At 36.1% G+C, this 22,299-nt stretch overlaps 1 protein-coding gene across 3 annotated transcripts in view; it reads left to right on the top strand.

Moving 5' to 3' along the window:
* Positions 1–21,508, top strand: part of SLC35F5 (solute carrier family 35 member F5) — a 30,270-nt gene extending 8,762 nt beyond the window's left edge. For all 3 annotated transcript variants that reach the window (XM_063161636.1, XM_063161637.1, XM_063161635.1), the window contains exons 6-18: positions 81–224; positions 2,082–2,144; positions 3,296–3,377; positions 4,760–4,950; positions 6,150–6,231; positions 6,574–6,661; positions 7,222–7,286; positions 7,616–7,720; positions 8,195–8,354; positions 9,767–9,857; positions 12,096–12,250; positions 12,708–12,796; positions 13,720–21,508. In XM_063161636.1, the coding sequence (XP_063017706.1) occupies positions 81–224; positions 2,082–2,144; positions 3,296–3,377; positions 4,760–4,950; positions 6,150–6,231; positions 6,574–6,661; positions 7,222–7,286; positions 7,616–7,720; positions 8,195–8,354; positions 9,767–9,857; positions 12,096–12,250; positions 12,708–12,789 (1,308 nt within the window). In that variant the 3' untranslated portion in view covers positions 12,790–12,796; positions 13,720–21,508. The remainder of the gene's footprint in view (positions 1–80; positions 225–2,081; positions 2,145–3,295; positions 3,378–4,759; positions 4,951–6,149; positions 6,232–6,573; positions 6,662–7,221; positions 7,287–7,615; positions 7,721–8,194; positions 8,355–9,766; positions 9,858–12,095; positions 12,251–12,707; positions 12,797–13,719) is intronic.
* Positions 21,509–22,299: the final 791 nt, after the last annotated feature.

Below are 22,299 nucleotides of genomic sequence, written 5' to 3'. Positions count from 1 at the left end.
ATATTTACACTTGATCATTCATTTTGTGAACTCTTACCTAGTTGGTAATTTTGGATACTGCAATTATTTTCTTTCCACAGTATGTTTTTACAAGGTACAACAAACCCTTTTTCAGTACATTTGCAAAAACATCCATGTTTGTTCTGTACCTCCTGGGGTTTATTGTTTGGAAGCCATGGAGGCAACAGTGCACTCGTGGGTTTCGTGGAAGGCATGCAGCTTTTGTAAGTATTACAGCTCTGTAGATGTTGTGATATTTGTCTAAGCTTGTACAGAAAAAAACCCTTAAAATAGAGACTAGAGAAGAGCAAAGGTTACATATTTAAGGTATAAGCTGAATCATGCCACAGGAAGACATGGCAGCTGTAACAGTTGTCATGTGGAAGGGTGAGAGGCAAGAAAAAGCAATGTGAGATGTGTCAGGAGTTGTAAGAAATGCTCTGCTGGGCCAGGCCATTGCTCCCTGCAGCCTGGATTTGTATCCTGGGCAATTGCAGAGGATAATTCCTCTTAACAAGAGCTTATGAAACTCCCTGCTGGCTCTTGGTTCCCTTTGACTCCCTCAGCATCTGCAACCAATAGAATCAGAACTTTGTAGCTGATTTTTAGCACTGACTCTTTTTGTCTCTGGCACAGCTATGAACTGTTTGCTGACTGTTTTGAGGGGTTTAAAGTTACATTTAGTAAGGGTGGTAGAATTACATGGTTGTTGTTGTTGTTGTTAATATTATACCTTTTATGCATGAGTGATCTTCTGATGCTCATTCCAGAGTTAGGCATTGTTTGTGCTAGAACCTAAAATTGTGTTATATGACAGAAATAGTGGGTTTTTTTCCAAGAGATGCTGGGAAGAGCAGTTGTTCTGTGCCAGTGTTTCAAGATGCTGAACAGCAGCACTCAGGAAGCAGGAAGGCACTTGGCCTGATACTAATCTCACTTAAAACCCAGAAAATGTGATCCAAGAACATGCTGTTAATCAACATGTCTTTATAGAAAATAGATTGTGTGAAAGAAACTGAGTTAAGATTTTCTGGATACATTAGCCTTCACTGATAGTGACAGTTGCAGGCATAACATTTAAAGTATGATTTTTTTTTAAGAAAAGACAAAGCACAAAGGACAACTGAAAAAATATTCTTAAAAAATTCTTGAGTTAAACACTTAGAGCATTTAAAGTTGTCTGATATCTTGATACAATTTTTGCTAGATCAGCCTTTAATACCAAGTGTTTGTATGTAATATGGCATGTGTTAGACTTGATTTTGTTCAGAATCTTCATGAGCTAATTTGGGAATAAACAGAACTTAGTTTCTTTGCTGACAGTAATGAAATACAAACTGGAAAGCAATGACTAAGAGTGCCCAGTGTGTCACATGTTGTGTGTGGCACTCATGACACTGCTATTGGAATCCCATTATTTTTCCTTTTCAAAAGAGCAGTGCAGACAGGACTGTAATGTGTTATTAGAAAATTTATTTCCCTTCAAGGGGTGTAGTTAAATATTCAACTCTGTAATTATTTCAAGTGCCTTTAAAGTGTCTTCTGTTTATTAGTCTGGACAACACATCCATTTATATGTTTTTATTTCAATGATTGCTTGGAGAAACACTCACACCTTACTTTTCAGTTCTCTTCCACATTAAAAACTTTGTTTAATAATTTTGCAACCATCATGGTAGAACAGCAAGCTGCAGGTCAGGGAGTGTGGGTTTGGTAAGGTGCAGAAAGGAGGAGGGAAAGGAACTTTGCCTCAATAAAATGAAGAAAGAAGCATCTTGTTGTTAATAGATGCACAATCATTTAGTGGGCATTGTGTCCCTAAGACTGAATTTTGGAGGATTTCTGTATCTAAGAGCCTCATACCTGGGTAGTTTAACTCAGTGGGGTTCAAGAGGTTGAGGGAAGTACTGAAATTATTACTGAACTTGTAAGCCCTCTTGGTATTGGGGAGGAGGGCTGAGAGGAGAGAGGGAATTGTGACAGAATGATGGAAAAAGTCATAAAAAACTTTACTCTTCAAAAATTTTAGTTGCTAATGACTTTGCCTTGGTAGTTTATTACATGAAGATTTCTCTAATTAGTTTGCAGATGCTGAAGGTTATTTTGCTGCTTGTACAACAGATACCACTGTGAACAGTTCTCTGGTAAGTGCCTTAATTTATGAAGGTGAATGCTTTACAATAACATGGCACAACTATCTTGACTTACTGTTTATAAAATAGGGCAGTTTTAAGTGTAATAGGTTTTGTCAAAGGGGATTGGTAACTTACATGCTTATATGTTACTAATAAGTGCTGCAAATAATGGTATTGCTTACTATAAGAAATATGGGTTCTCAGCTCAATAAAGCACTTAATTGAATGCTTCTCTAGTAGTTTGTCAAAGAAATATTATCTTCTACAGAGAAAACCTTTACAGATTCAGCTCAGTACCATCTCTGTAATAGAGTGGAGGAAGCAATGGAGTATTGCAAATTACTGTATGGATATTTTATACAGAATTGCTTGAAGGGACATTTTTTTCAGATGTATTCTTCATTTAATTTTTTGAGGATTTTGAACTTTATCTATCTCTACTTAAGAATAAAATCTTCGCCTTCTCAATTCATTATGATCATGTGACTCTAGAAAATTGGGCAATTTTGCATTAATTTAAACATCCACCAAAATTTTTATTCTAAGCAAGCCTAATGAAAATCCAACTACCAGATCTTTTTAATGACTTTACTTTTACAGTTTATCAATTTAATCTAAACAAGTAGCTTAAAACTTGTCTTGTAAGCAGAAGTTTTAATTGCTTGAAATACTTTTAAGTGCCTAATGTATTGTAGATATTTCCCAAAGTTTTTTGATGTTTAGGTCTAGGGTGGAAAATAGGGACTTTTAGGGTCATGGGAAGAAAATGAGTACTGGAATTTTTGTATGTACAATCTGTATTTCATGTTTTTAGTTTATAATTTGGACAGAAGCTACAGCTAATGAAGTATCTGTGATATTGATGACTTATTTGTAATTTTAATCAGTAGGCTGGCCATAAGTTTTGTGTTCATGAGGATACACACAAAAGAGCACAGTTCTCTTTCAGTACTGTGTTTTACCAATATGTGTAACATACAGGATATTGTATACATGAATTTTGACAAGCCTATCCACTGTGTGCGAACCTGTTTTAAGTCTGATTCTCCTGCTATTAACTAAGCTTTTCTTTATTTAGTTTTCTAATTTGCTAAATAAATTCTGGTAATGATTGAAATATCCTGCTTAACTGTATTTTTACTTGTACTGATTCATTGCAGAGTGAACCTTTATATGTTCCTGTAAAGTTCCATGATTTGCCAACTGAAAAAAATGGCAGTAATAGTAGTGATGCAGAGAAAAGTGAGTAAAGACTTTGTTAGTTCTTTGGTGAAGGAGTTACTTTTCCCTTTGTTTAGTATAACTTCTGTCATGTTGCAGGATGTGCTTCCCCTTCCTCCCCTACTTTTTTTTTTTTCCTTTTTTCTCCTTTCTGAAATCTCTTATTGCATGAATTGCAGTCTCATAAATTTACTTTCAGGTAGAGAAAACATAGGCCTGTCGTTCAGTTTACCTTTCTTGGTCACTACAGATGCAGCCTATGTTTATCTCAAGGGACCAACTGGGTTCAGTACTTGTGGTTCTTTCCTTCTGGCCTTGTAAGACCAGCAGCAGTGAGTCAGCCTCTGGAAAAACAAGCTATTGTCCTTTTTAGAGCAGGAGCAAAGCAGTCAAAGTAAGAATTTTAACAGTCTATGTGCATTCTGGTTTTATTTAAGCCTCGCTACCTTTTGATAGTACCTGAAACAGGCCTGACTGTCCCAGACACTTGTGGGAAGGTTGGCTTCAGAACATCCAGTCAGCCAGTCCTCAGCAAAAGAGTTCCTGCTTGTCAAAGGGAAGCTCTCTTAATTTCTCCATGGCACACTTTGGTAGGCTCTGCTTCCTGTGGCACCATGCACCAATCACTTCAAAACTGCTCCAGCTGCAGCTTTCCCTTTACTTTTTTCAGAAAATTAGGATTATTTCACATTGATTTAAGCTAATATTTGCCTGTAGTGTTTAGTGTAATGTTTTCTTTATGGAGGAAGCTAATGGTAGTTAAATAAGCTTCTAAATAAAACCTGACCCTAGTTTGCAAGACTAGTTAGAGAGTAGATTTCAAAAGGGCAAAGTGACTTTATGGTCCCTGCTAAGCTTTGAGGGCTGTTGGACTTTAATCTTGTAAATGAAACGTTGTCCTTGCAGTTAGGTATAATTGTTTGCAGGTGTTGGCTGTTTGGCTCTTAGACAATTAAAGAAAATCATATATATATATATATATATATATATATATATATATATATATATATATATATATAATGTTTTTTAAGATGGAATAATTCCTGTCTAAAAATGTGTTGTTACCTTTTGTTGATGTTTTTGACAGGAAGCAGGGGTGGTGCTTTTCAGTGAGGTTTTTGTGGGTGGACAACTTACTGGTTGAAAACAGTAATTAATTGTACTTTGTCTTATTAGTGGCCTCCTGAATAGCAAAATATTAGTTTAATAAATCATTATGTCATATCATTATGTCAAATGTTCTAATTGAATAAGAACCTGTTATTTCTGCAGTATTTTAATCAATGGTGTGTTACAGTATCATCATTTTATTTGCGTATTGTGTTGGCTCAAAAAGTTTAATAATAATATGAATATTTTTCTTTTTTTTTTAATTTTTTTTTCTGTTTTTTCTGCCTCTCAAGCCCCCAAGAAGCCTCGTGTGAGGTTCAGCAACATCATGGAGATCCGGCAGCTGCCATCGAGCCATGCTTTGGAGGCAAAGCTGTCCCGCATGTCCTACCCAACAGTGAAGGAGCAGGAATCCATCCTAAAAACTGTGGGAAAGCTCACTGCAAGCCAAGTAGCAAAAATCAGCTTTTTCTTTTGCTTCGTGGTAGGTGCCCCATTCTTTCAGAAAACTTTAGTAAAGATGCATTTAAAACTTGTAAACTTGAAATTATAATAATAGTGAGTATTGCGATGACTTGCATTCTTTAAACCTTATTTTATAAATGTGCTATAAGAAGTAAAATTTTCCTTATGCAAGCTTTAATTATGGATCTGCTGGTAGTTTGCAAGATTAGAGAGTGGATTTCAGCTGTTGCTGCATCCTGCCTCAGTTCTGGAAGGAGGGAGAGATTCCAGTGGCAGGATTTTTGAGACAGAAAAATGTAGAGGGCAGATCAGTGATGCCTTGTCTAGAAACACCTTCACTGCTACTGCCAAATGGATTCTATGTAGTGTGGACTCATCATGGCTTTTCCTCAGGAAGTAGAGCTATTTAAGCATTATTGTTATTATTATTATCATCATCAACAATAATAATTCCACTGATGCATGCACCAGAAAATTGTGGTGTAATTTTTTCATTTTTTTCTGGGGTAGTGTCCTCATGTCCAAAACAAATCCTGTCTATTGTGTTCATGGACGCTTCTGGCATGTACATGTATTTCTTCTTGGACCTTATGAGTATTTCTACATAAGACTAGAGAGTGGTTACTTCCTTTAGAATATATCTGAGATCTTACTAGTGAGATCTCAATCAAGAAGTGATAAAACATCTACCATTTTATTCCTTTATGGAGGAATTAAGAAATATTTTTTAGGCATTGAACATAAGAGATGTTTGTTTTTAGCAGTGGAGATGTGTGCTGGTTTTTAATCACTCTGAAAGAACCTCATTAGGCTGACTAATATCACATGCATTACTGAAATTTCTTTGCAGCCCTTGTGCAGTTATCATCTTGAAGCACTCCAAAACAAGTTAAAAGTACCTTTAGTTACTTCAGACTAGCTATTATAATGTCATTTTAATTCTTTTTAAGTTCTGAAGTATGGTATTTTGTTATTAAACATGTACTTGAATGTGGTTGGTTTGATCCAGTTCTTAGTTTGCTACTGTCTTTTAATGTGCCTTCCACTTTAACAAAAGGTAGAAGTCTCTTTAAGCTAAAAATCTAGTTCTGATTTTATTTTTAAAATAAAAAATAAAGTGGAGTGTTTTTTTTTAAAGTAGGATTTTATTGCACTGAGAAACTTAAACTCTGTTGCTGCTACCCATATAATAAGAAGATTATTTTTCTTTTTCCCCAGTGGTTCTTGGCAAATTTCTCATACCAAGAAGCTCTGTCAGATACCCAAGTTGCCATAGTTAATATCTTGTCATCAACCTCTGGTAAGTTTTATTTACACCACCAGATGTGCACTACAACACTGTTTATAACATAGAAATCTCATTCCAATGGGTTTGTGTAACATTTTTACCTGTGGATTTGACCTAAAGGCATTGAATATGTGTGTTTAGAAAATTCATTTTGTATTTGCAGAGGTTTTTTAGAGTACCTTCTAAAATGATATATTATAATATTTCCCCTGCTTTTTGTATGTGTACTTCTGCAGCTACCTGTGTATATTAAAGAAATGTATTTAGAGTATAATAGCTTTGAAGCTGTGTAGTTTTCTGAGCAAACTACTGGCAAAACTTGGTTGTATAAACTCCTCTGAATTTCTCTTGCAGGCCTTTTTACATTAATTTTAGCTGCAGTCTTTCCCAGCAACAGTGGAGATCGGTTTACCCTGTCCAAATTATTGGCTGTTATTTTAAGGTAAGATAATGGGAGGAAACATTGGGTCCAAAACTCCCTGGTACAGTGAGAGGACAACTGTACCAACTCTGCCTGTGCTATCTGTGATAACAAATGATACCCATCACTTCTTAAAAATCCTTGTTTCACTGATGAATTGAGCAACTGAATTAAGAATTCTTAAATGCTTCATATCATGAACCATTTCCAAATCTCATTCTCCTGTAGGAAATTAGATTAATTTCTGTTGGAAATAGATGAACTTATTTTCTTGTTGTTTATTTGTGGTTTGTTTTATTTATGTGTAATGGTAAAAAAGTTTGACACTCAGTGTTTTCAGCCTGTTTCATTAAATGCCTTGTGCATTATTCTGGGAATTTAAAAGTGAGGTTGGTTGGTTTTAACTTGGGATCATGCCTTAGCAGCTGAGACCTTCTTTTGACATACCAGAAGTGGGTTTTGGTTAACTAAAAATGCCTAAAGATAGAACTGTATATTTGTTTTTCTCTTTCTTTTATCCGTTTTTGTAAAGAAATTCCTGAGTTCAAGCAACATTTTGCATTTCTTCTTTTTTTTGCTAGCATTGGTGGTGTGGTACTTGTTAACCTTTCTGGATCTGAAAAATCTGCTGGAAAAGATACAATAGGTATTTACTTTTGGGTTTTAATCCTGGAATGTGCAGTGATCAGTACCATCTTCTGACAGTACTAAGTAGTCATATAGCAAGCTCTAGATCTCTTATTCATGTAACATTTCACAATCTGGCTTTTTAGTTTGAAGTTCTAAAACTTAATTTATAATAATTTTCCACCCTATGTGTATATTGGGAAAGTTTTTATATTTTAGAGCTTTCTCCATTTTCCCATGTTTTTCATTTAGTAATGGATTCTAATCAACAGGAGTTTAGGAGAGTTGATCCTACTGTGCATAACATGTTTGGCATATCTCAAGGGAGTATTTTTTCCATTTTTCCAGGTTCCATTTGGTCTCTTGTAGGAGCAATGCTCTATGCTGTCTACATAGTCATGATAAAAAGGAAAGTGGATAGAGAAGATAAACTTGACATACCAATGTTCTTTGGTAAGACTAAAAGTAACTGTTGAAAGCTTTAATTCAAGGCGTGATTAAATTATATGCTTTCAGGCACTGCACTGTGTCTGAGTGGTAAAGAGACTTAGAAAAGCCAAGGAAGTAGAGAAAGCCTCTTATTCCCATGGTTATGACTCCTTTAGAGGCTGGTTGTGTGAATTGTTTCTTATTTAGAGCCTTAACAAGGAGAGGAACTTCCTGTAGTTGTGCAGACAGCCCCACTGACTTAATGAGATTTCTTCATTTTTATTTTCTTTTCAATTTCAAACCTGTAAATATCTGATGCAAATTTAGTTTGTGAATTTCAGGTTGAGTTTCTTACATTTGTTTCCTTTGAAACATTTCAAATATTGCTTCATGGCTGCTTTTTATATGCATATTGTCAAAAAAGCTGATTTTAGCTGAGATTTTGGTTATGTTGAAGAAAATTTATTATGATTTACTCAATACTGTTTTTATATCCAGGTTTTGTAGGACTGTTTAATCTGTTGCTGCTGTGGCCAGGGTTCTTCCTGCTTCACTATACTGGGTTTGAAGCATTTGAGTTTCCCAATAAACTGATATGGATGTGCATTGTCATAAATGGCCTTATTGGAACAGTTTTGTCAGAGTTCCTCTGGCTGTGGTATGTACTCCATACATTGACTATATTTCACATGAATTATCTTTCTTATGTTGAGATGTAAAATTGCCTAGGCTGGGCTTTGTGCCCTTTTCTTTTTCCTGTTTTTCCTGTCCACATGTGCAGTTTCACCATTGTGTCACAATGTCCTGTTAAGACAACAGCTGACTTTAAAGAGCAGCTGATGTGTGCTTGTAGTAATTGAAATGCTGTGTGCTTAACTTATTCCAGAATTAACATTTGAGACAAAGAGGCTTTGTGCTACAGAGTTGCAGTAGCAGAAGTAGAGTGTGAATTCTGTTGTAACAGTTCTGTGGCAATACTGCAACAAAAGATCAAGATGGAGTAGATGGAGTTCCACAAAAACATTTTGTTTTTTTTAGTGGGTGTGGATTTTTGGTTTTTCTTTCAAGTTTAAAGTTATGTATGAATTTTAATGACTTTTGTTTCTTGGCAAACCTTTACAGCAGTCCTAGTTATAAACGCATTGTAGCCTATGTTCCTTTGCAATTGAACTGGTTTGTTGGTAGAATATTTTTGTGATGTTAATGCCATCCTGGAAGATTAAACTGCAGCTCAGTATCAGTGTCAGGTTAAGTGTAATTTTAATGTAGGCAAAATAACAAACACATTACCTTGAACATTGTCTCTCCAAAATCAAGTACTAGCATAGGGTTAAGTACATGGGTGTGCACAGACTTTTTGCATACATGATATTTGTTTAATTACTCAGAATGATATTCCAGTCAGTTTAAGAGCTAGTTTTACTTCCAGTTCCTTGTTCCTAGAGTTTTGGACTGGGACTAATTACAGAGTTTGTGCTGGTATCATTCTTTACCAGTCCAGTGTGCCACTAGTATAGTCTTCTTTAAATTTTTAGAAGTAAATAATGTAATTTAACCTACTTGTTTACTCCACCCAAGCACATATTACCAACTACATAATGTAGGGATAGATGTGACTCTGTTAGTTGTTTTTTTTTTTTAACCTGCTGATAAATTATTGCCTTCTGTACCATTCATGCATTTACAGTTTTCTCTTGGTTGTGATTCAGAAGCAGTCTCTCATGCTCTAGAGAATCAGGGTATGGAATCAAAATGCAGATTTTTCTAGATGAAGTTAGTACATGTGAAACAGGGAAATTTCCATCATCTCAAAAGATTGGTATGGGAATTAAACCTCAGCCCAGAAGACATCCATTGCCTAGTTAAGAATTCTGTGCATTTTCACAGATTTATGATGGAGTGTGATGGTGCGAGTAAATTTTTGATTATTAACAGTAACTAACAGTTCATCAAATGTCTTCCTGTTTGATGTATTACTTTGGTTGTCTTTTAACTTTTAAGATCTCATTATTATAATTATTATTTATTGTCATTAAATTGTATAATTGTTATGATTTTGTTGTCTTTTAGGGGCTGCTTTCTTACCTCATCACTGATAGGCACACTTGCCCTAAGCCTTACAATACCTCTGTCCATAATAGCTGACATGTGCATGCAAAAGGTAAGGTACTACTAAATTTTGATCATTGTTTACAAAATTTCCTCTAATTAAAATCTTTTAGACTTGTACTTGTTTATTTGTTACAAGAAAATAGTTGAGTTTTGCATTTGGAATGTTTCCAGCCAAAAAGAGGCTTTGCTGTTCAGTGTTTTTGCAAGCAAAGTGTAAGGAGTACCTTTACACTTCTGAAGCTTTGTGCATGTAAAAATGAAGTAAAAAACCCCAAACACAACTTGTATGTTGCTTTTACTTCATGTCAGTGTGGATTTTGGAAAATAAGTCAGAAAAATCAAAGGATAAATATAAGAAAAGTTAAAAAGAGTGAGACCTTGAATAAATACTTTTGTAATGAACATATAATAGGCAGCATATTTTGTGTTAGTCTTACCTGCATATTCCAGCATGGAAATAGAGCAAACCCTGCAGTGGTTCCAACAATAATAAAACATTTCTTGGTAAGACAGTTGTGTTTGTGTTGCTCTTAAAGCATCCACAATGCACACTTGAGATATAAATTGTTATGGGATTGTAAATAACTTGTGAGAACTGTAAAAGAAACAAGGAATAAAACATCTGTAGGCTCCTCCCCCCAAATTCACTTTCATGAGCTCAGTACATGTGAGCTAATGCTGGCAGTAAAAAATAAGAATTTTATATGTGGGTTTGTGTGTCAGTACACATTTTAGATATACACAGATGTGTGTGTATGTGCAAATACATTGGTAGAGGTGTATATTATAGTTACATATTTCAATATATGAAAATTTTAGGTTGTCTTATGAAGTGATTCATCTAAACTTTCTTCTGGCATGAACTGAAAAATGGACTATACTTTTCTAATTCCCAGTAAACAGCCTAATCTCTAGACTGTTTATTCTGAATAAACACAGAGTCCAGATCTTGTCCAATTAATTTATTCTTCATGTACTAATGCAACATGGAGGCATTTCAAATAGCAGAAACATCTCCCAAGCTCTGCTGGATGACTTTCAGCTGACATTGGTTACAAAAGGGCAAATTACCTTTTTAACTCATGTTGTGGGAAGTAATCCTTTCTGTCTTACATTTTAGAAAATAAATTACTAGTATTAGAAGCACAAGTGAGGGACCCTGATTAAAGGCAAAGTGCTGCAGACTTTGAGCGTTTTTGGACAGGTGTATTTGTGCAAGTCTGTCTCTGTCATACAGACATCAGAATATCCTAAGCCAAGCCCTGTGCTCACTGAAGTCTCAGGTGTCCACATCTCAGATAACCTGACAGAAATTTTAGCTGCCCTGCCTTGTTTTTACTAAAAGAACCCTGCACAAGAATGCCACTGGCATGGCTAACAATCCTGGAATCCTAGAAGGTGCTGAGCTGGAAGGGAACCCATCAGGATCACCCAGTCCAGCTCCTGGCCCTGACAAGGACACCCCAAGAATCACACCATGTAGTGTAAAGATTAAAATATCAATACATGCAACCTTCATATTTCTGTCAAATGGGGTAGTAATTATACAATATTCATAATTACTAACTCTCTGGGTATTTATTTTTCTGTAATTTTCTAACATAAATCTGAATCTTAGGAAATTACAACCGGGTTTCTAATGACTGATTCCTTTTGGCAACTTACATGTTCTGAATTTCATTAGAAATCAGTTGGGAAACACAGGGCTTAACAATTGCAGCTGATGAGACCTTTGAGGAGGATCATCAGTGCCAGGTGCCAAAGCTGAATCTGTTTTCTCAAAGTCTCCAGTTTTGGATCCTCTCTCCACACGGGGGGGCTGTACCCTCGGTTCATGGCTGTGTCACCCCGAGAGGCAGGTCCCAGGCTCTTCTGTCCTTGTGCCCTGGGTTTGGAGTTATAGAACCATGGAATGCTTTGGGTTGGAGTGGCCTTTATAGATCATTGCTTTCCAACCCATGGAAGGTGTAGGAGACTTTCTCCTTGGCACCAGAAACACAACTAAAAACCTAAACCTGAGACTATTTGCAAATAGCAGTCTTCATTCAGCTCCCAGTGCAAACACAGTGTTCCATTGTTAAGAATGGATCAGTGGGAACAGGTTATGCAATTCTCAGAAGAAGCAATAACTATGTACAATTACCATTAGAAACTGTACAAAATAACTCACACTGTTGAAAATAACTCAAACTGCATCTCAAACTTACAATAATAATCATTGCAAATATACAGCATGTCAATTATTTTTTGAGCTATCTAGTGAATGATGTTTGTGTTTCAATTCCAGGTGCAGTTTTCCTGGTTATTTTTTGCAGGAGCAGTACCTGTATTTTTTTCATTTTTCATTGCAACTCTCTTGTGTCACTATAACAACTGGGATCCAGTGATGGTGGGGATCAGAAGAATTTTTGCCTTTATTTGTAGAAAACATCGAATTCAGAGGTAGGGCAGTCACAAACTATAATCCTGTTTCTTTAGCCTTTCCCATAATCCTATAATCCTATAAGCCACAATGCTCATGCTCTGTTTATTTTTACCTGATTTTATATACTCTTTATAATACTAATTTCTTAATAGCAGTAGTTGCCAATCCATTCATACAACTAACCTGTGTAATGCTCAGAAAATGGAAAGATGTGAAGTCTGCTTACCTTTTAAAAGAAGTTTCCTAGTGGTAGTGGTTGTCACAATTTTTCCCTTAATGCATCTGTAATAATTTCTGTACTCAGCACATGCAGTGAAAATTGTGCAAACTTGAGTACATTTGATAAATTTAAGGAGTCTTTGCATGGATTTAATGGCTGAAGTTCAAACATCTGCATACTTGGTGCCTATGTTGGCTTCATAAAAACCAATTTAATAATCCTGTATGACTTGAAATAAATGTGGTTTTTTTTAGAATGCCAGAAGAAAGTGAGCAGTGTGAAAGCCTCATCCCTATGCATAGTGTTTCACAGGATGGAGATGGCTGCTGTTCATAGACAAAAGGTAAACCTTTAATAAACCTCAAACAATGCACAGAAAGGTGAGGATTGGTTTTCATGGTGGCATTTCTGTTATGCAAGGACACATTTTTAAGGAGCATGCAGTCAGTGTTGTTCTGGATTGATGGACAGAGTGTTAAAGTGTATCTTCAAAGTTATTATTACTACTTGTTGCCAAGCATTATTCTCACAGTTCTTGGTCAATGGTTTTAAAATTTAGTTTTTTACTAAAGAGTATTACAAAGTTCATCCAAAACTGGATGTGAGTTAATACACCAGAAGAGCCATACAACTTCTTGGCATGGGTGATGTGTTTGGAAAACATCTGAAGTAATTAATTCACTCTTCAGTGCTGTTGGGATTTCAGTTTAGGCTGCTGCAGCCCATGAAAAGCACCAACCATTCAGGGAAGTTAAAGAACACCAAACTTTATCATTACTGATCCAGAAAGTGGAAAGGAGCCCTTGTGTTTGTGGGTGACAAGAAATAAGTTGGGAAATTCCATTAAATATTAGACTAAATATTTCTCATTGTAAGCATAGGGAAAGTAGACTAGACTAGCTAAAGAGTTTGCAAAATATCCCACTTTTAAGAGGAGGTTGCACAAATCTTTAAAAGGAACATACATGATTTGTCAGTACTGGCCTGGAGCATTAAAGCATTAAAGTTTGGAGCTCTCCTAGCCCTGTGCTTCAGAGTTTTCAATAATGTGTGCAGAATTACATGAGAAGTATATTTTTATTTTCCAGCGTTGCTTAAATTTCTAATAATGAAATTAAAAATATCCTAACCAAAACAGTAATTGTGATGTCTTAAGACATGGAGTTATTTCCTTTGTTAGTAAGATGGAAACAAATATTTATGGTAATTTTTCTTTTGTAATCTTGAGTTATGTACCTCTGATAATTTTTTTCTTCTTCTTCGTAGTTTAAAAATGGAACGATGCCCAGCAAAGAGACAATCTTCTGGAAAAGTCCCTAAGGAATCATGTTTCAGTGCCTATTCTGAATTTGTAGTAAAAATAGAAGTTTCAGTTCTTTTGAAACTCTAAACTTTTTCTCTTTCTTGCTTTCATCTGATTTTATAAATGAACAGATCTACTACATGCCTGTCACCGTGGGAGTCTTAGTCCATCTGAGCAACCAACCTGCCTTATGACACTTGAGCTGGTGACATTACTTGACAAAATCAAGAAAGCAAATGCTGTTAAGTGATTTCTTTCTTTTTTTAAGTCACAATTTTGTTAAATGCTGGACAATATTATTTTTAAAAGATACTTTAAAGTGAGTTCTGTAAATAAGTTTGCAGGTCATCAAGTCTTACAGGCTTTCAGATGAAAAGCTAAATAGATATGTTACCTGTAGTAGGTACAGATTAAATTTTTTATGTTGTATAAACTATTTGCATATTAATAGATGAAAATAGAAAAATAATTTATTAAGTGCATTCCTGTAATTCCTGAGGCAGGATCTTTGTATGGTCCTGGAACACTACATTTACAATGTCTTAGGCCATTTTGTGTAGCCTTGTCATGGCAATGGGTGCTGATGTTTAAAAATCAAAAAAACTGCCCAATAATCAGGAATGCTTAAAATTTCCGTGAGTGGTTAAATATTTCTAATTACAATACATTTGAGTATACATTCTTATACATGGTTTAAAACAGACTGGTTCTGTAACCCATTCTCAGTCTCAGTTGTCTCTCAGACTTGGAAATTTTCAGGTGTAGCTGCCACACTGTGAAAGAGATCAAATTAATTGTGAAAGTTTTCAATCAGTGGGTCGGCACTACACTAATCTGCTAAGCAATATGAAGAGGAAAGGTGTTTGCATTGATTTTTCTTTTCCCCCCAGCTGTACTAATAAATTTATTCTAAAACTGATAATTATCTTCCTTCCGCTAGAGTGTTTCATCCTTTTGAATCCAGAGAAGCTATTTTAATTATATTCAGGAATATTTGAAATTAATCAATGCTAGTTTTCAGCTCCTGGCCTATAAGACACTTAGATCAAAGTTAATTTTGGCTTTTGATGGACTTGAGTTTTTTTATAATGAATGTGAGATGGATTTTTTAGCCAGGAGTATTTTCTTCCACATAACAAGGTTATTAATAATGTAAGGTATTTCTACTGTCCCTCCACACAAATACAGAAGGATGACATAGCAGAAATGCCTTTTTGTGTTTTGGCACTCAGTAATGATCCTTCCAAAAGCAATTTTGGTGTTTTGGTAATAAAACTATTATTTAAGAGGTAATGCAGGAAAGCAACATGCTTAAGTTCTACATTTATAGAAGAATTCGAGCCAGCAGCTGGAATTTAATATAAGAAATGTGTGTAGAGTAGGAAGACAAAATGAACCTGGGGCTATTCTGTTCAAGTATTTAACCTTCATCAAGTTTTTCCTTCTTGTTTTTAATACTGGATTGCACTACAAACTTTGGAGATCTGAGGCATGTCTTTAAGATGAAATAGTAAGTCCTTCCTGGACCCTAAATAAGAATTAAAAAATACCCAAAACCAACCACAACAAAATCACAAACCCAAAAGAAAGAAGAAAGTCAATTAAATTTCACAGTTCAATTTCCAAACCCCACAAGTAGAGGGGTAAAAAATGCAGTATGTTGAACTAATTTTATTTTCGTCGAATTTTCAGGCATTTCTTGATCAGTGGGGTTTCCTTAGATCTTGGATTTGTCCTTCAAAATTATGACAAATTTAGAGGATGTTTACTTTAATATTTTTTCAAAAAGTATTGTTAATGCCTACTTACAATAAAAAAGTCTATTTTCAGTTAATTAAATGTTTCAATGAGATGGTGCAGAATATTTGATACCAGGCATTAACTCCAAATTTGAATCAGCTGGGACTTGTGGCATCTGTGCATTAAGCCTGGGAAAAGCAAGTTTGCTTTCAGATGGGCAATGACAGTATTTGTAGCAAAATTTTCTGTGACTTTTTTGCAATTGGTCATGCAAACAGAATTGGATCTGTAATGTCAAATATGCAGTTGCTATTTATATTTGCCCTTATGTTCATGGCTTCAAGTCAAAGATCATCATAGCCTCCATGTATATGACTGTTAATTTTCATTATTCATTAGTTTGAGAGGTTAAGAAAAGAAGTACTAAAAGAATATTCTTCTGTCTCTGACCCCAGGAATGATGAAGAACATTCAGTACATTCAAAGTCAGGGCTTTCCAAATGTTTTTCACAAAAATGTGTTATTTTTTTTTTAATAAGATATAAAATATTTTTATCTTCTGGCACTAGGTAGCTTAAGCTGTGTTTTTGCATTAAATTACAATTCTTTAAATAGTAGGAACAAAACAAACTGTCCTTGCTGAGAGGGTTTGTAAAGTGGTGCCCCTGTAGTTACAGGAAACGTGTTACACTTTTAATTACAGAAGCTATGATATACAACATTGTTCCTGCATTTAATAGAATGTGATGGAGTTTTTTCTACTAAACCTTGTGATTTTTAGTACAATGATATTTTATAAATATAAATGTCTGATTTGAAATGTAAATTGCATAGCTCTCTAATGGATGCTTGGTAAATGCACAAGAGATTTAGCTTTGATTCTCAGGTACCTCTGATGCAATGGAGACGTGCTGGGTTTTTCTTCCCTGTGACACAACTGGAATGTGAAGGAGCTCTCTCATGAATGACAATATACCCTCTGTAGTAAGGGGATATTGCCATTGCTCTTACTGTTTCAAATTGGGAATGGCTTCATTCTGACTTACTTCTTCTAGGAACCACATATGCTTTAGAAAAATAATGTTGATCATTTCTCTGATTGCCACCTGCTGGTTAAGGAACAGGGATTTCCCAGGCCTGCAAAATGGGGGATGAATACTATGTCAAACAGTTGAACTCATTCCTGTAATCCTTTGAGACAACCAACAGTTTCTTCTGTGTGTGCAATTGAGGTTTTGGGGCTGTTTGGTTTTTATATATGAAGGAAATTATGATAATTTGCCAAAAACTACAGAGCATGCCTTTGCTTTTAGGGTTTTGGTGAGGCTTGCGTAGTTTGATAAGGCAGTAAAGGATTTCAGTTTTTCTGGCCACGTTGTTTTGGGTTTCAGTCATACTGAAAGTGTGTTCCCTACAAGAGGCTGCTGCAGATGTAGTGCTGGTTCAGCAAGGGATGGAAATGCCACCTGTGTAAGCAAGTCTGGGGCACATGAGTGCTCCTGAAGGCCCTGAGGCCTCACTCTTTGGCTTTCCCAGTCTTCGCTGCATCCTGCTCCTTGGCTTTCCCAGTCTTCACTGCATCCTGCTCTTTGGCTTTACCAGTCTTCACTGCATCCTGCTCCTTGGCCTCTGGCCTCTGGGGATGCCTGTAGTGGGTAGGGGCTGTAGGACAGGACTGGCCTGGCTGGCTGCAGGGACTGCACACAGACTCAGAAGCTGGAGGCTGAGCACAGCCTGGCTGTCCCTCTGGGTATTTGTGGAAATGGGGTGTTGAGCAGGGCCGGTGTTCAATCCTGCAGAGAGCTGCAGCTGAATTTTGTGTCTATTCATGGCAGACCTCCTTGGAATGTACTAACAGAAACAGGAGGGCTTGCAAATTGCTTTTGTTGGTGTGTGATGCTGTATTTTGTCATTCCTGTCACAATACTCCTGCCTAGGTACTGCTATTCACAGCTGTCATGGCTTTAAATAAGGTGGCAAAACAATTTCTTTGTAATTCTTGGTTCCATTTCTCTTAATGTTGAATGTTGTCTTTGTATTCCCTACTGAAGATCCTCCTGTCATAGGGAAATTATGTTACTGAGCTAAACTGAGCTCTCTGAGATGGGGAGAACCAGTTAAATTTTGGGGATAGGCTGAGTTTATAGACACACTTTGAATTTCATGTGCAAATAAATAGACCTCAGAAAGGCAGAGTGTAAATGAAGTGAAGAACTGACATGCTCAAAAATCAAGAAACAAGCTGATGTTAATATCACAGTGTTGGTTATATGGCTAACTGTAGGATGGTACTTTGAATCAGTTTCCTTGGCATAAGTTTTGAGTTAGTTATCATTTCTGTTCTGGCTGTCACATGCAGCCTGTGATTTAACAGTTATAACTCCAGTAGCATTTATGTGATTCATAAATTGTTGTTATGCATTTTTCCCTGTCTAATCCACAATTTCATTAATGTTGTATTTTGTTTTACATGATCATTTCAGGGCATGATTTCTCAGGGAAATATGGATGATACCATATGTTGTGAGAGCCAATAACTAATTCCTGCTTTTAAAATCACTACAAACATTTCCAGGTTTCACTCAAACATTTCACATCATGTAACTTCCATGTTGAATTTCCTTAGGCTTGTCAGGTAAATCATGATGAGAATGTTAAGAGCATTTAAAGATGTCAATAAAATTTACTCTGCCCAACACTTTGTCACTTTTTGGAGAAACATCCATTCTAAGGTGATGAAATGTGTGTGATTTTTCTACTTAGTTGTCCTCTTTGCCATAGAAGTGAATAGTTACTCTGCTGATTTTGAAGCTGCATTTCTGGCTTGGCAGTGACATTAACTTTCAGGTTTAGGCAGTGCTGTAATAATATATAATCTGATTCTGGGATAGATCAGTGTAAATCTTCAGCATAAATGTATTAATTTATATAATTAAATTTTTAAAAAGTCACATCACTTTGGGGGATCTTTTGTTTGTTTTTCCAGTAAAGTTACTTTGGCCACAATGGGATCTGATCCAATGCCCACAAGAGTCATAGACAGCATTAATAAAGTAAAACTTTATTGAAAAGAACTCTGCAGTCAGGTTGACCTTTATGCCTTTGCAGTATTTCTGTCTGCAGCATGTCTTTGGAGTGGTTTGCTTTAAGACCTCAGTAATATAAAGGAGGGATTTTAGTGCTGGTAAATGTGGTAAACACACTGCTGTTACAGTTCACAAAAGATATTTCCACATAGCCAGTATGCAGCTTAATTATTTAGAAGGTGAATTTGTCTTGATTAGTGACTTTTGTTTAAAATCAGCAGCATGAGAAATATTAACCCCTGCACTTTGCAGTACACTTCTTTTGTCCATAGTGAGAACATGTGATCATAGTCATCAGCCTTGAGCATCAGCTTCCTCTTGATGATTTCTGCTTTGACATTTCCATTTCCATGCCCTGTTGCATTCATTGCAAAGTGAATTTCCTCTCTAGGTAAAGCCAGTGTAATTGTATTTTGACTGCCCTAGTCCTCTGTGGTGTTAGAAATCTGACATAAAATATAAATCTGACGTGTGATGTGACTACTTAGAGATCTGTGTTCTCACTCTTGTCATTACAGCTGGTGTTAGTAGGTAACCAGACTTTTTCTGGATATGCCTGTCATGATGTGGAATGCATCTGGAATTCCATCTGGCTTTCACTTCCTACTTTTAAAAAGCATAAAGGGCTTTTCTCTGAGGATTTTTGTAAAAAGCAGCTGTTTAGTTCCACAAGTTCAGAGTCCTTTAACTGCATCCCAGTTTATGAAGTTGCATCCAATATTCCCTTTCTTTTATTAATGAACTTCTTAAGGTTTTTTCAGGAAAGGTGCACAAATTTTCTTTATGTTCCACAGAAGAAATAACTGGATACTGAAATGGCCTCAGAAATAAAAATTCAGGGATGTTTATTCTATAGTTCTTAACATATGTTCCTGATTTTTTGGCCTCTTTTTTTTTTTCCTTTTTAAGAAACCCAACCAAATAAAACCAATTAAACCCCCTTACTTACCAAGCTGAGGGGAATTAGCCATTTAGCACAGAACAAATTTTATTATATGCAAATGATTGTATTTTTATCAATTGTATCAGTCAATGTGTCATTGATGTGGCCAGTCCACAAGTCTTCCTTGTCTGAGTCACAGGTGATGCTTCTCTTCTGTCTAAATCTGACCTCTTGCATACCAATTAAGTTAGTGCCACTGCCAGAATGAGTAATTTCTAAAATATTTTAGAATCTGCTTTTTCCTCTAGGTAGGGTAACAGCAGGGGCTTTCCAACCAATGTCACTTTCATATCGAAGAAGAAGGAAAAAACCCTAAAAAAATGTAAGAGAGAAATGTTATTTAAAAATCAAGAATATTAGTAGGAAAGTAGGAAGCATATGCTCTAAAATCATTGGGGTAATTTCTTGCATAGCCCAATTTCACACAGGCAGTAGTTTATTGGATTGATCTCTGGTTGGGTATTTTAAATAATCATTTCATATTGAAGCTGAAGGCTTAATTTAAGCCCTGTGATTGTTTAAAAAACATCATGGAAAAAAATTATAATTGGAGACTTAGGAGGTACTTTTTGTTTGTGGTTTGGTTGTTTTGAAGTCCATCCAATGCAGCTACAAAGGAATGCTCTGTGAATTGGCACTCACGGGAGGCTGTTTACACAAGGCTACGTGGAAAGTACAGCCAGGTGTTGGAGTAATTCCATGCAGGTAATTCCATTACCTGCATGGAATTAGAGAAATGTACTAAGTGTGAGATACACTTCAGCATTGTAGAGCTGAGGGGACATTGGTAATGATTTAAAATTCATGGAAGGTCTCTTTGGAGTAGATACTAGTAAAACAAAATCGGTTTTGAAATTTTGAGTTCTGAAACCCCTGACACCTGAGTGCATTAAAAGATGCACAAAACCAGTTGTAGTTTTGATGGTTGTTCTGGTGTTGCATTTTGGACTGACTTTCAGGGAATTCTCAGTTACACTTTTAAAGGGGAAGCTGCTTTAACTGAAGAGCTTTCACCTGAAGAAAACTTTTTTTTCCCCCCCTGAAGTCTGTAGTTTGCTGATAATTCAGATGTTCTGGGAGCACAGCAAATTCCAGATATCCAAGTATCCTCTATGAAACATCTTTATGCGTCATCTTTTAACCATTTTCCTTAGTGAAAGCAGAACCTGAATTGCTGATGTGTATAGCATTTGCACTTGAAAACCTGATTTCAGAGTGTGTTAAACCTTGATCTATTTTTGATAAAAAAGAAATGTAGCATTTTAATCTAATTTCCATTTAATGGCAAGGATATTCACGCAGAGAAAAACATATATCAGGGTTTGATGCAGTGATTTTTAAGCCAAGAAAACAGCAGGATGGCAGTGGTAAATCTGAAATGGAGATGCATATCTCTTCAGAAAATCTGGTTTCCTCTGCCCTTTTTATACCAAATTGTGTCTCCATTATTCCAGGATAATGCAGCTGAAGCAAGAACCAGAGCTTTTACCCTTTGTTCTCTGAAAGTGAACACTGGCTTTTGCCTGGGGTGTCTTTGTCCTGTCACTTCATTTTGTGATGGGAGGTCAGTTAAATAAAAAAAAAGATAGAATATGTATTTTTAATTAAAATCAGATTTAAGCTATTAATTATTTTGAAATTCTCTATATTAGTAGAGATCTAATGAATGGAAATTGAAGTCCTATATTGCAAATACTGAACAGTGCTTATATATTTTTAACAAACCAGTATATATATGAATATTTGGAACATGCATGAAGGTGGAAATTGGAAGATTGTTTTTATGTTTAAAGGGTTTATAAATTGAAATTCTTGATATCCAGTACCAAAACCCTATAAAAGGGCTAATAAAAAGAAAATGTAATGTGTTCTGATTAACAGCCTGTGTAATACAATCAATGGGTGTGATGTTTTTGTTCTGTATTATATTTATTATATGTAAGTAAACAATAAAGATTATAAATCTTATTTTCTTAACAGGAATTGGTATTTGGTTGGGGTTACTTGATGTGTTTGATATCATCAGTTAAGAAAAAATGGTCACCAGGGCTGGGGTTAAAAGTGAGTGTTGGATGTCTCGTGTTACCTGGAGTCAGCCAGGATGGGAAGGCTGTAATTGGTGTCAGCTTGGTGTGAGTGCAGGTTGTGGCTGGGGCAGGGTTGATTTTCCTCCCCATGGCTGTTTTGGGGCTGGTTTGGGGCTGTGCTGAGCACAGGGGATAACGCAGAGCTGTTTCTGCTGCAGCTGCTGAGCGGGGCTTGCACAGAGCCACGGCCTTGCTGCTTCTCCTGCTGCCACTCTGGGAGGAGTTTGGGGTGCACGGGAGGGGACACAGCCAGGATGGGGACCAGGGCTGGCCAGGGGACATCCCAGACCATGGGACAGTACCTGCAGGGGGAAGGAAGTGCCACTGCTGGGATGGATACACGACACACACACACTTGTGTAGAGACAACAACAGCAGCTTCATTATTACAAGTGGTTCTTCAGTTTTTATACCCGTAACAAAGCCTGATCTTAAGTCATTAGTTACATCAAAACAGCTCATTACATTCACTGGACACAGCAATAGCTTATTGTGTTTTATTGGTATAAAGTCATTAACATCAATAATTAATTGGTCAGAATTTATAACAAACTAAGGCATGTACACTGCTCACTAAGGCACATATTTTCTAACTGCCAGTATCTTTTATGTGTTTATTTTATGAGTTTCCATGCTAATGGCTTTGCTTTCTTCTTTGTTATAGATAAACTCATATTTTATCAGTTT

Source organism: Melospiza melodia, chromosome 8, assembly GCF_035770615.1.
Source record: "Melospiza melodia melodia isolate bMelMel2 chromosome 8, bMelMel2.pri, whole genome shotgun sequence".
NCBI classification, from domain to species: Eukaryota; Metazoa; Chordata; class Aves; order Passeriformes; family Passerellidae; genus Melospiza; species Melospiza melodia.
The sequence above is the reverse complement of the archived record's forward strand: the minus strand, read 5'-3'. Positions and strand labels throughout refer to the sequence as shown.